Raw genomic sequence first — 12,266 nt, 5'->3', positions numbered from 1 at the left:
GGTGAAGATACTCTTTAGTAGCTAGCTACCCAGTACCTTAGTCAATAAAACTCAGTCAAAACAAGAAATTTGCCCCTGATTTATCAGCATCTGGAAATATGTCTATAATGCCCTGTGAATTCGCAAATGCAACGATGACTGCCTTGATATAAGTCTTCATTCTTAAATACGACGAGGGAAGGCGGCGCATCGAAGTCGTTGAATCAACCTTACGAGGATACCTAAAATGGAAGGTAGTACCGGCCCCGGAGAAAGCGGGTCCGATACGCACCGAGCCGGATTGTCGGCACAGCTGCCGGATCGGAAGATTGCGAACTCAAAATTCGGGATCGGACGACGGCGGACCGAAGACACTGTCATCTTACCGAAAATCTCTGCATCTCTGCGAGATAATTACCGATGTGTTGATACGACAATCTATACGAGAGACAACCTAGTGCGGGAAGCACGCCTGGATCACAAGCAAGGATGATCCATAGCAGCGTCGCGGACGTGAACCGAGGATACCTTGGGCTGTAGACATAGAGTTGGTGCCACGAACTGACACTTTCTATAGTTATGTGACGGCGGCCTCGGCGTGCCGACGGTTCAAGCCTAAAGCTTAGCGGGTCTCTCGGGAACATGTTTGAAAGTTTTGTCTTAGACTCGCCAACGGGCGACTCTGCAACCTTAAGTGCCGATGGACAGGGCTTTGCCGGACGAGAAACCAAATCTTCCGGATGTTTCTTTGTGAAGGAATCGTTGAAACCGAGAGCGACGCTAGCCTGAAGGAAACAAATCCAGGTTGCTTTTTCCCCTCGGCGTCATGCCACCAAAACGGTGGTGCGGCTCAGCTTCCAGAGGGTGCCTCACCGTCGTGGTTCCCACCTCACCTGAAGCATTGGTGCGCGCAGTAGTGGTTTTTTGGGTAGCAGAGCCTGTCAATCATAGCAGGGCCAATAAGCGCTGGGATGATGGCGTTTGGGTTGCATCCCGGAAGTGTAGCCCTACGAGCTTCCAGACTGGCAGCGCTGGAGCCCGAATGACATATGCCCGCGCTAGGCCCAGGAGAGATTCGAGTCCAGCTTTGAAGGTAACACCTCGCGAATAAAATGCCGGGGCTGTTTTGCCAGTCGCCGGCAAAGCTCGTATTGTGGTCCGCGGATTAGGCAACTCCATAACAACGAGGACCAATGTTCAGCCCACAGAGAGGCAACAAAGCCAAGATTGCGCACAGCGTACGAGATCGTGGGGAAAAACTGGATCTGGTACACCCTCAGGATTCAACGATGGAGCTGGCGGCGTTCACTCAGCTTGGGAAGGCTTGCGGGACAGCTCAAAATGCGCCGTGTCTCTTTTGGCGGGCCAATCCACGGCTTTTTAGGTACCTTGGCTTGAGCCGGTGGGCGTACAAAGAGCACAGGAACTTATGGAAGTGTGTGGACGTGGAGTCGAACCGCATATAGCCGTATCAACAACGATACGAAGTGGGTTGGGCTTGAGAAGGCGGCACACCTATGCGAAAGGAGAAAATGTTCGGCGATATTTGTGGCAGTAAGATTTGCAAGGACGGGCAGAAGGGATAAATCTTGCAACCATCATAGAACACCGGACGAACGCCTCTTCGTAAACAGATATGGACAGTTGGAAGCGAGGGGGGTCAGAATGGTCTTCAAAACGCGCCGTCAACGAGACCAAACATGCCATACCCACATGTTGGATCTGAAAGGGCAATGATGTGACGTGAACGATGGCTCGGACTTCACCTCGGAAGTCCTAAGGGGTGCCGGCAATTGGTGGACCTGATGGAAGTAAAGATCGCAGAACGGGTAGGTCGGCTGGCAGGCTGAGGTGAGAGCGAGAAAAAAGTCGTTCGGCGCCAAAAGGCAAAAGGGCAGCTACGAACGGCAGCTTTGCCAGAAAGGAGATGGGCGATCGCCACGGCCGTGATGTGGGCGGGTTGAAAAACGGCGCGGAATTGTGGCTGTCAGCATATCAGTCTAGCCGTGGGCTATATGTACTATGTAGGCCGTCATGCTCCGTTGGAGCATATCTGTGGTCTGTGAGATTCGGCCGAGCTTCGCAGGTAAAAACTGGGGGTGAATTCGATCTATTGAAGTGTGCGTTATGCGCTGTCAGCGGAAGAGAGTGCGAGGAGTGCGAGGCCTAGATAGACGGTAGAATGTCTCATGTTGTTAACGGTCGTGACCCTGAGACATGCATATGCCTTGCCAACGTCGATGAGAGAAGCGAAAGAAGAGCGGTGGGTTGATTGAGGGGAATCGAGGCGACATGAGGACTACTGCAAGCAGCAGCAGACATTAGCCAGGGGATGGAGAGGCGATGGCATGATGTTGACGGGCCTCGTCGGATTTGGTGCGTCGTGTGATTGATGCTGTATAATCGCTGGTGTTGTAAAGTTGGAGGAGGTGTCGCCCGGCAGGCAGAAGCCACGCCCATGGCGCTGTCAAGGCACGCCACACGCCTTCGGGCGCCCCAGGAGGGAATCTGCAAGAAGCTTGCGGGAGAGGAAAATTCCGGGTAGGTCGAATGGCGGCAGCGAAAGAGAGCGCGATGAGAGCCTTGAAGTTTCCTGCTTTCTTGCTCGAGCCAGCGCCCGACTCTCTAGCGGTGAGACCCACCTGGCTGACAATGTGAGCAGAGCAAGGTAAGGTACCTTCCAGGAGAACAATAATAAGCGTGAGATGTTGAGTGTGAGTTGTCTGTGGCGCACGGCAGGCGCTAAGCAATTCCTGTATTCTCAACCCGGGGAAGGAGGAGGAGTTGGTGGAGAAGGAGCAGCGGAAAGTTGTGGAAGCCACACTTTACCTCTAAAAATTGTCCGTGGAAGGCGCACGCACAGTACGGATACCCCAATGTGGAAACTGCCGTCACCTGACAAGTGCGGGCAGTAACACAGTAAGATACAACAAGTGGGACTGTACATGCAGGCGCTGCAGGACCGCAGGGCAGGCAGGTAAGCTCCTCCCTGGCTCCTTCATGTAAGATTTCCCCGACCGCAGCATCGTATGCCTATCCCGATGCCGCTTCCCCCGTCTCTCTTACACCGTGCCACCCTCAACAACCCAATCCCGACCTCGTAGCACGGCTATCTGTCGACTTGGCTTACCTCTTTCCATCACATCTCTCTGTTCTCATTCGCCAACTGACGATACCACATCCTGCAGCTCATCATCCATCTTCCATGTCCTTGGAATTCTCCCAGACCGTCTCCAAGGTAATCCCGGCCGAGATAATGCTGACTCTGACTCCTTATCCTCCCAGAGTTCCATCAGACCATCGCCTGGCCCGGCTCTCGTTCATCTAGAGTGTCCACTTGAGACTTTGCTGCACGCCATCTCAAGTCCCCAACAACCTCGTGGGTCCCTTGAGCTTCTTCCCCTCCTCATCTTTCTGCGCCGGCTGACCCTAAAAATAGCCCCCAACTACCATGCGGCCGGGGCAATACTCTAAGCAAGCCGGTGACTCTTGCTATGGAGAAAGTATACTACGAGTTTACGGCACATTTCGATACGAGCCGCCCGATGATGTTGTTGAGCCCATGACCAAGATAGGCCCGACCAGCTCCGGTTATCCTGCACATGCTCTGTGTACTACCTTATTCCATGAATGATTCGCCCACCAACCGCGCAGCTTAGTCAACCGACGGTGCCGCGCTCTCTTGTTACCTCATTAGTCCCTAACCTTCGTCTTGGCGAATCAGATGCTCCGTCTCCGTACTGGCTCGGTCTGATCGACCCTGGAGACAGCTCGCCGGTGAACGCAACCCAAGAAACGCATTTTTTGCTTTTTGCACCGTTCTGCATTCGTATCCGCCAAAGTTCCACGTACCCCGACCGACCCGACTGTCTCTGGCGGATGCCCGGCCAGACGAGCCTCACCGCCGACTCCAAGACTGGTCTACAGCAGCATCCTAGCAAGAAGCCAGGTCCTTGTCGTGTGCGTCGATCTGCCTTCTCGCTTAGATACGCTGGCAACTGAGCCATGCCCTAGAATCTCGACAACTCAATGGGTCCCTGGAGCGCCGGAATACCTCCCGTGCCAAGCAGTGGAGTGCCCGAACCGTACGAGCCTTCCAGCTGAGCTCAGACGGTCCACCGTGACTGTTGTCGTTCCATCTGGATATACTACGATCTGGTCCAACTTTCAGGCCTCTCGCGGTTGTGCTCCAGTCAGGTCGCACGTTTCCTGGGTGCGGTCAGACCTCTGCCTGCTAGCCCGGATACATACCATCCATATCACATCAGAACCTTCAATGTGTCATTGCAAGCTGGCAGTTGATAGTGGAAATTGTGCTGACATGTTGCATGTCAAAATACCAAATCAAGCGCCCTACGATGCACTGCAAACCTATCGGCACACGTCTAGGCCATCCGCGAGTACCGAACCATGGCATATAGCTGTCCTCCAAGTGGCCCGTCAGCCTCATCCTTCACCTATTCTCAGCCTGTGTCACACGAGCCCGTCGTAGCCGTCGGTGCAGCTCATAGGTAGACATAGGGCAAGAAATTAGCACCTCCAAGGCAGATCTTGGGTCCAATTTGGGGATCTGACATGATCCGCACCACCCAACCAGCTTTGTCGCATTCCGTCTGCCTGGCTACTGCCACCCATGACAAGCCGGAGCTCAGCCTCATCCCAGACTTGTCCCTGCTTGGCTTTTTCCATCCTTTCTTAGTACGCATCTTCTCTGCCCCGTATCGGTATCGCTAGCTCGACCCGAACGACCTGAAGCATGTTCCATCTACCTCCACATGGCACAACAAACATACCTTCTTTCTCCACAACGCACGATCGTATCCACCATGAAGGGGACTTGGCTTATTGTTCCCTCCATGTCAGAATGAGGCATGGTAACTGCCCAAGGGGCAGGGGTAGGATGCACCTCACTTCTACTCACACCTCACCTTCTTACTCGCATCAAGATATGCCTGGAAAGCTGCCGGTCTGTGTAGACGCCACCCCGAGGCCTTGGACATGCAAGTGCACCGAGACTATTGATGTCGACCTCCCGAAAGAGGCTAAGGCCTTGAAGGGCTGCTCCAGGCAAGACTTCACATTGATACACAAGTTGTATATAATTCCAACTCTCCCTTCGGATATCTCGACGAAAGCACACAACACCAAGTCAGTCGCTCATCTCCTACCAGTCTTGTGCTTTCACGTTCATCATGCTTTCCACCTTCATCAGCTCCAGCCTTGGGGCTTTCCTCCTTGCTTCCCTCGCCAATGCCAACCCCATTCGTTCGGTTGAGCAAAGGCAGACAGGCTGCGGTACCAACGGTATCGGTAACCGAGAATGCTGGAACGGAGACTTCAACATTGATTCCGATTTCGAGATCTTGACACCGCCCCAGGGAAAGTTGAGAACCGTGAGTATCTTCTCTGCTTGATATTGAACCTGTTCTGACGACTTGAGTAGTTTGACTTCACCCTAAGCAACTTGACCGATGTCGCGCCAGATGGCGTTCACAAGCCGGCCATGTTGATCAACAACCAGTTCCCGGGTCCCACGATCGAGGCGGACTGGGGTGACACCATTCAGATCAACGTCCACAACCAACTCCAGACCAACGGTACCTCCTTCCACTGGCATGGCATGCATCTGCGCGGCCACAATGACCAAGATGGCGCCAACGGTGTTACGGAATGCCCTATCCCCCCTGGACAAAGCAAGACATACTCCTTCCAGTTGACTCAGTACGGTACATCATGGTATGTTAGCTTCTTTGTTGTTGCAGACTTGGACCCACCGACTAATGCGTCTGCTTCAGGTATCACAGCCACTTTTCCGCCCAGTACGGCAACGGCGTTGCAGGCGCCATCCAGATCAACGGTCCGGCGTCCGCTGACTACGATATTGACCTCGGTCCATTTGTTATCAGCGACTGGTACTACGGGACTGCAGATAACCTCTTGCGCCAAGCCGAGCTTGTGCCAGCCCGTCCCCCGCCTAGTGACAACATTCTCTTCAACGGCAAAAACATCAACCCACTTGGCGCTGGCGGTCAATACCAGAAGACGAGGCTGACCCCGGGCAAGAAGCACCGTCTCAGGCTCATTAACACCTCTGTTGACAACACTTTCACCGTCTCCCTGGTAGGCCACAGCTTCACCGTCATTGCTACCGATCTCGTTCCCGTGAAGCCAGTCAGCAAGGACAGCCTCTTCATGACTGTCGGCCAGCGCTATGATGTAATCATTGAAGCAAACAAGGAAATTGAGAACTACTGGTTCAACGCGACTGTTGGTGGCGGCGGTCTTTGCGGCGAGACGAAGAACCCTCACCCCGCTTCAATCTTCTTCTACGATGGATCTCCGGATAGACTGCCCGTTGACCAAGGTACACCTCCCGCCAACCTGGGATGCGCTGATACCACCGGGTTTACTCCTGTGCTCTCCCGAACAGCCCCCTCAGACAAGTTTGATGCGAGCAAGACACTGGACATTGCTTTGGACACGCCGACTATCAACGGCGCAGCGGTCTATCGCTGGAAGGTCAATGGGAACGACATTGACGTTCAGTGGGACAAGCCTACTTTGGAGTACGTTGCTGAGGGCAACAACTCCTGGCCGGAACGTGCCAACATCATTGAGATCCCCGAGGCCAACGATTGGACTTGGTGGGTGATTGAGAACACTGGCGCTCTGCCGCATCCCATCCATCTCCACGGTCACGACTTCTTGCTCCTCGGCACTGGCAGCGGCACATTCAGCGGCTCAGAGGGCCTCAACTTTGAGAACCCCACCCGCAGAGACGTTGCACAACTCCCCGGCTCTGGGTGGATGGTGATCGCATTCAAGACAGACAACCCGGGCGCCTGGCTGATGCATTGCCACATTGCCTGGCATGTGAGCATGGGTCTCAGCGTTCAGTTCCTCGAGCGAAAGAGCGAAATCGCTTCAACGCTCGACCTGGCATCGATCAAACCGACCTGCGATGCTTGGAGGAAGTATGAGCCAACCGCCGTGTGGCCCAAGCATGATTCTGGATTGTAAGAAGAAGGTTGCCTTGGGCTGGCTGAGAACACAAACAGCATATGTGGCGTCCAATTACTGAGAGGACCAACTGCGGTGTGGTGGGCAGTCGACACGAGAGCACCAAGCCAGCCTGGCGCCTCAGCCTTCAACGTCATTCTGCTTTTATTGGCCTTTTTTCGGCTATGACTCGATTTCCGGGCGGTCACCCAACCCTCCATGATTGCCAGGGTTTGGTGCGCCGCGGAATCCGGGCCTCTCCGGTCCTGTCATGGGTCACCGGCGCGCATGACAGGTACACCACCTCTTCGCAGCGGACTTCCGGGCCTCACAAGCATTCAGCGCGCACGCGCACTAATTAATGATCGACTTACGCAGCAAGGATATGGGAGGAGAACATTTACTTTTAGCAGGCGCAGGCATTTCATTGGTGTTTTTCCTTATGCATGGATTGGAGTTGTCCGGTTGCTGATACCTATTTTGTCCGCTCCGCTTCATCGATTGGTCTATTTTCATTTACATGGGTTAAAAACATGCATAGAATTGGGTGAGCAGGGTTACAACATGATTTGCTCGGACTTTTCTACAGAAACATGCCTAATTCATTTATTCTTTTTTCCGTCAAATTTCTCAAGTAAAGTAATGATGTTTTCCGCTCACACACATTTTCAGCCCTATGACCTAAGGTGCATGCAATGCAGTAAGCAATATTTTCCTGCGCGGTGAGTTGGGAGCAGAGCAGAGAAGAGCAGGATCTCGGGGCGGTCTATCAGCGGAAAGTGGGAGGAGCTGTGCAGGAGTCGGCCGGAGGTAGCGGAATCCCGTTGCACACCAGCAAGCACGCGACTATTGGGACGGGACTCGAGGTGGCTAAGGTGATTAGAGTACTGCTTAGACGCAACCCTCAAAGTCGCCAAATGCCGAGGACTGCGGTAGGGGCGGATGCTACGTCTGGTAGTGGTGTGACCTCAGCTCGCATCGCCCCCAATCTGGCGATTCCCCTAGGCTCGGGATTTCTGGACTTATGTCAGCCTCGGTCGTCGGTCTTGGTGTGTCCGGGTGTGTGGTGCCGGTGGTGTGATTTGAGTGTGCGGATGAGTGCCGCCTTGGCGCAGCTGGATGGGATTTTGACAGCGGAAGGCGACAGACTGTGTCTGGGTCTCGCCATGGAATGCAATGGATGGGTTACATGTGCGATGAAGAGATCTTGCCTGCTGCGGATTCCCGAGACGGGCGATGGCATGAAGACGGAGACGGAGGGGAACGGGGATGGATGCGGGCGGGGGGTCATTGCCAAGATGCAGCCAATGTTGATCTCGGAGCTTGGCGGGGTTTGGGGGGGACTAGGTTAGAGCTGTCTATCTGTACCGCCGATGGTGTGGGGGTGGTGTCGGGGATCGCTGTGGAGATCTTGCGGGCCCGGGCTCGGTGGAGTCCCGGGTCTGGAAGCTCAACGTCGTTCCTTCTTCCCTGAGACCTCTCCTTCCTCCGATCATCTTTGGTAATTGTACACGTGACCCGACGTACCTTCCCACCTTCCTTCACCTTACCTTTCATGGCTGAGGCACCCTACCTTACACAAGGAGCCTATTCACCTCATTCTGTCACCAGCACACCCATCCGGCCACTTGGCCGGGTGGGTTAGACTCTGACGCAGAGTCGATAGTAAATGAAATACTCCAATGAAGCCGTGCTGGCCTGAGGGGCGCGCTGTTCGAATCCGAATAGGGGCGTGAATTATCGAGTAAGTCGACACCAGCCCCATCCCTTGTTCCTTTCTTTTTGCATTTTTCTCGCAATTCTAGGTTAGGGATCTGCATCACCAGTTACAGAGGGCTCACATTTTTGATGGAAATCGACTTTGGAACTTGAGGCTGCATGGTAGATATATGTGGGAAGTATGTGAGTTGGACCTATGCTTTGCTAAGATAGTTCGTGATAAGCGGTTAACTGACTCCGTCCGTAGTGAGGTAGGTCATGCTTGGAATGAATGGTCGGACAGCACTTGATAATCCAAGCCACCTACCAGGGAAATAACTGCAAGATACTATCTATCTCATACCGAAACTCTGCCCCCCCAGCCTCCTTCGTGGCAGAAACCGCCGCCCCTCCGATAACACTCACGACTCGAGTATCCCGGACCATATGCTCTGCCCCCAACGGGTTGTCCCCTCTCCCTACGGCACCTCCTCATAGACTATGCGCCTCTCAACGACCAGCAGCCACCTCCACGCGCGGTCCAGAGACGTTCTACGCCCCTGTCTCCTTCAAAAAGATGGTAGTCGCCCGGTTGGGGATCTAATCATCGGAAGAGGTACTCTGATAGAGGGAAGATCAAGGTAGAGGAGCTTGTGCGACGGCCTGACGAGCGTTTTTCTGTTCTACGCGCGGAGATCCGAAAGCGTACAGGTTGGCGAGAGCTTCTTTGACTGCTACTTTAGTTAGAGGAGTATAGGATTTGAAGGAGAGTGGGAGCTTGGTTAGGGCGTTGATCAGGTGTGCTGCTGATACTCTTGTGCCGCCGTCGCCTTTGACTGTAATGAGATGGAATGATGCCCGTAAAACGCAAAATAACAGAACTATCAGCGATCTCCGGTGAGAACCGTCACCCCATGTTCGGTCATCTCGACGCTGACTGCGCGTTGATTCGGGAGCGCTTTCTTCCTGTAACTGCGGCTATCGCATGCAATCTGGAGGCGCCTCGGTCTATCCATCCATAGATACTGGTTGGCCCTAAAAGCAAGCATCTACATGCGCTACGTGGATACGACAGCAACTGTACGGGAGGAGGTAACATCTCTCTTCTTGCATATGCTCGGAGATTGCGACATGCCCCGAGGAACGTAGACGCCGGCCGCCGACTTCTCTGCATTTCATGAGATGAAGCCAGTCCCCTCGCCAGCTCGGCTCTAGGATTTCCCTGTAGCATCCGAGTTGCTTGAGGATGCGCAGGCCATTGAGAGGAGGCCGATGCTGGCACCGTACCCACTTGAGGTGCGATGTAGGGGTAGGCTTCGAGAAGGGTGTAGTCCATGTTGTTAAACATTTTAATCATGTTTGCTAGGGCGAGAGCCGCTACACTTCCGGCGATGATGACAATTCTGAGGCATATGGTGCGTAGTGGCGATGACGGTGGTGGTGGTAGTGGTGGTAGTGGTGGAGGGGTCGCGTGGGTGATCGAGGGTTCGGTGTAAGTGACGGCAACACTGCTGGGATATCGAGACATCGGCTGAAGGCAAGTATTCATTTATGGACAAACATGGAAGATTGTGGAGTTTTCTTGGTATCGTATAAGTGAGAGTTGGCAACGTATTCGCTACGGTTAAGTTATCCTCTGGCGAAGCTCGAATCTTGACAACTTGCACTTGCCCGATAGCAGATCTGATACCGAACATGATCACAACCTGTCTTTCATACAGGTGGCATGAGAGGAAGTGGTTTTCACGGCTCGTAACATAAAATTTCGCGTCAAAGACTTGAAGGGTGACGCGTGGATCAGAGGACGAGGTCTTTTGGACTCAGTCTCTCGTGGATGTCGTGCTCGTGCGACGACCCACGAGCCGGCTGTACGGGAGATTGAGAGTGAAGTACGAGAGTGATCAAGTGCGCTTGTTGCCATGAGGATTTATCTTCGGGCGTTCGCAGACCTATCAACACAAGGTAGCTGTAAATACTGTGGCTACTATGTCTTCGCAGGGAGACGGAGCCGAGCTGGATAAGAGGTTAATGCGCAGCGTGTTGTGCTTCCCATGGCTATGGCGTCGAAGTAAGGACCTTAATTCTGGTACATATCCCGTAGAAGATACAGTTTGTGTACTTCTGCATGCGAGATCTGCGCTGCAACCCAGCTTTTGAGCTTCTTCATAGGTCAGGTACAGTCACCCGGAATCGATCTTCCTCTGTAAGCGGTGGTGGCTGCGTCTGGCCCGCCTCATCTCACGTACATGCGAAGCTCGAACAATTTCCAAAGAGCTTGTGCAATAATAACAGATCAAAGCATTTCATCCTTCGCTGCAAATAATTACATGCCTAGCTATAAGATTAGCTGAGAGTTCCTGGAAACCACCCAAGACAGACAGTAATGGAGCACTTGACTTTTGTCAGCGCATTGGGCACACCTATTCTCGCTGTACTTCGAGGCGATTCAGGCGCCTTGTCCGCGCTAGCAACATGTAAAATTGGGTGAAGTCACTAGGTTTATCGGCAAAGAAAGAAGCATGCCATCAGACTCCTTGCCCCCCTCCGCTGACAACTCTGGAAGAGCCCATTGAATTTCCAGAAAGCACTCTTCCACGAGCTTCGATGAGATGTATTGCGTGGATGCTGCATTCCTGCGCAATATTGGGGTTTGATCGCCCCGGCTCACAGTGACCTTTACAACTAGACATCTTACCTCGCAACCATGGCTGGGGATTAGGACTATTGGGTGGCAAGCTCGACAACATCTTTATCCCTGTTCAGAGACTGAACGAGTGGACTTTTCGAACGTTTTTCAAGCATTTCTTAGACTAAACGATACAACTCCGCCAGTACAGCGTTTGGACCCGCCCATGCAAAGTATGTAGTTACTGACAGCATTACAGAAAATAGCGACTGAATCTCTCACAGCGCTGAAAGTCTCGTTGGACATTGTGAAACACACTATTCTTCTACGATGGATTTTCTATCGCTTTAGTCGCCTCTGCCTGATCACTCCGCGACTACTATTCAGATGGGTAAGTCGAAGCCTTTGACCTAGGAGACTTCCCTGACTCTAGATCGAAATCTTTATCCTGAACTAACTTACGAGAAGTTGAGGTCGAAACACCACAATGACTTTGGGATACTCGGGCAAGGCCAGCAAAGTCCGTTCCCTCGAATGGTGCAAAGGCCCTATTTCTCTAGTGGGGCGACCAAAAAGTCTGAGAACACCCCGCCTGCCCATCGGCACGTCCTGAAGCGTCTTCCTCAGTTCACCTCAAACGCTCTTGACCATAATTAAATGAGCGCCGATACCGGATTGCGCGCCTTCGCGGCCCGGCTTCGAGGAGAACGGAGTTCTGGCTTCGAACTGAAAGACCAGGAACGAGTAGCAATTATTGCTCTTGTTCTGGGCGGCCGAAGCTATCGCAACGTTGCAGCGATTTTCGGCTGCTCGCTCGGCGCGGTCGCATCGACGGTTCGGCGCTACAATAAAGATCATACTTTCAAGGTAGCACCCCGGAAAGGCAGGCCGAAGAAAGTCTCGGGCGACACGTACGTGAATCTGGTACACATTCCTGGTTCTACAATCTTAACACTTGAATAGA

The 12,266-nt window shown here is 53.2% G+C and overlaps 5 protein-coding genes across 5 annotated transcripts; 4 read left to right on the top strand and 1 right to left on the bottom strand.

Moving 5' to 3' along the window:
- Nucleotides 1-3,541: 3,541 nt before the first annotated feature.
- Nucleotides 3,542-4,083, top strand: CCOS01_06120 (uncharacterized protein; the record flags this gene model as incomplete). Its single annotated transcript, XM_060454292.1, has 3 exons — nt 3,542-3,590; nt 3,677-3,939; nt 3,994-4,083. The coding sequence occupies 3 exons, from the start codon at nt 3,542-3,544 to the stop codon at nt 4,081-4,083; spliced, it is 402 nt and encodes a 133-aa protein (XP_060316064.1).
- Nucleotides 4,084-5,171: 1,088 nt separating this feature from the next.
- CCOS01_06119 (multicopper oxidase) lies at nt 5,172-6,999 on the top strand (the record flags this gene model as incomplete). Its single annotated transcript, XM_060454291.1, has 3 exons — nt 5,172-5,372; nt 5,423-5,715; nt 5,775-6,999. The coding sequence occupies 3 exons, from the start codon at nt 5,172-5,174 to the stop codon at nt 6,997-6,999; spliced, it is 1,719 nt and encodes a 572-aa protein (XP_060316063.1).
- A 1,969-nt stretch (nt 7,000-8,968) lies between these two features.
- Nucleotides 8,969-9,280, top strand: CCOS01_06118 (uncharacterized protein; the record flags this gene model as incomplete). Its single annotated transcript, XM_060454290.1, has 1 exon — nt 8,969-9,280. The coding sequence occupies one exon, from the start codon at nt 8,969-8,971 to the stop codon at nt 9,278-9,280; it is 312 nt and encodes a 103-aa protein (XP_060316062.1).
- A 454-nt stretch (nt 9,281-9,734) lies between these two features.
- Nucleotides 9,735-10,204, bottom strand: CCOS01_06117 (uncharacterized protein; the record flags this gene model as incomplete). The annotated part of the gene is made up of 2 exons (XM_060454289.1): nt 9,735-9,844; nt 9,964-10,204. 2 exons carry the CDS (start codon nt 10,202-10,204, stop codon nt 9,735-9,737), a joined length of 351 nt encoding a protein of 116 aa, XP_060316061.1.
- A 1,755-nt stretch (nt 10,205-11,959) lies between these two features.
- Nucleotides 11,960-12,265, top strand: CCOS01_06116 (uncharacterized protein; the record flags this gene model as incomplete). Its single annotated transcript, XM_060454288.1, has 1 exon — nt 11,960-12,265. The coding sequence occupies one exon, from the start codon at nt 11,960-11,962 to the stop codon at nt 12,263-12,265; it is 306 nt and encodes a 101-aa protein (XP_060316060.1).
- Nucleotide 12,266: the final 1 nt, after the last annotated feature.

Source organism: Colletotrichum costaricense, assembly GCF_030867565.1.
Source record: "Colletotrichum costaricense strain IMI 309622 chromosome Unknown Scaffold_5.1, whole genome shotgun sequence".
Classification (NCBI taxonomy): domain Eukaryota; kingdom Fungi; phylum Ascomycota; class Sordariomycetes; order Glomerellales; family Glomerellaceae; genus Colletotrichum; species Colletotrichum costaricense.
Note: the sequence above shows the minus strand (reverse complement) of the source record. Positions and strands in the feature narration are given on the sequence as shown.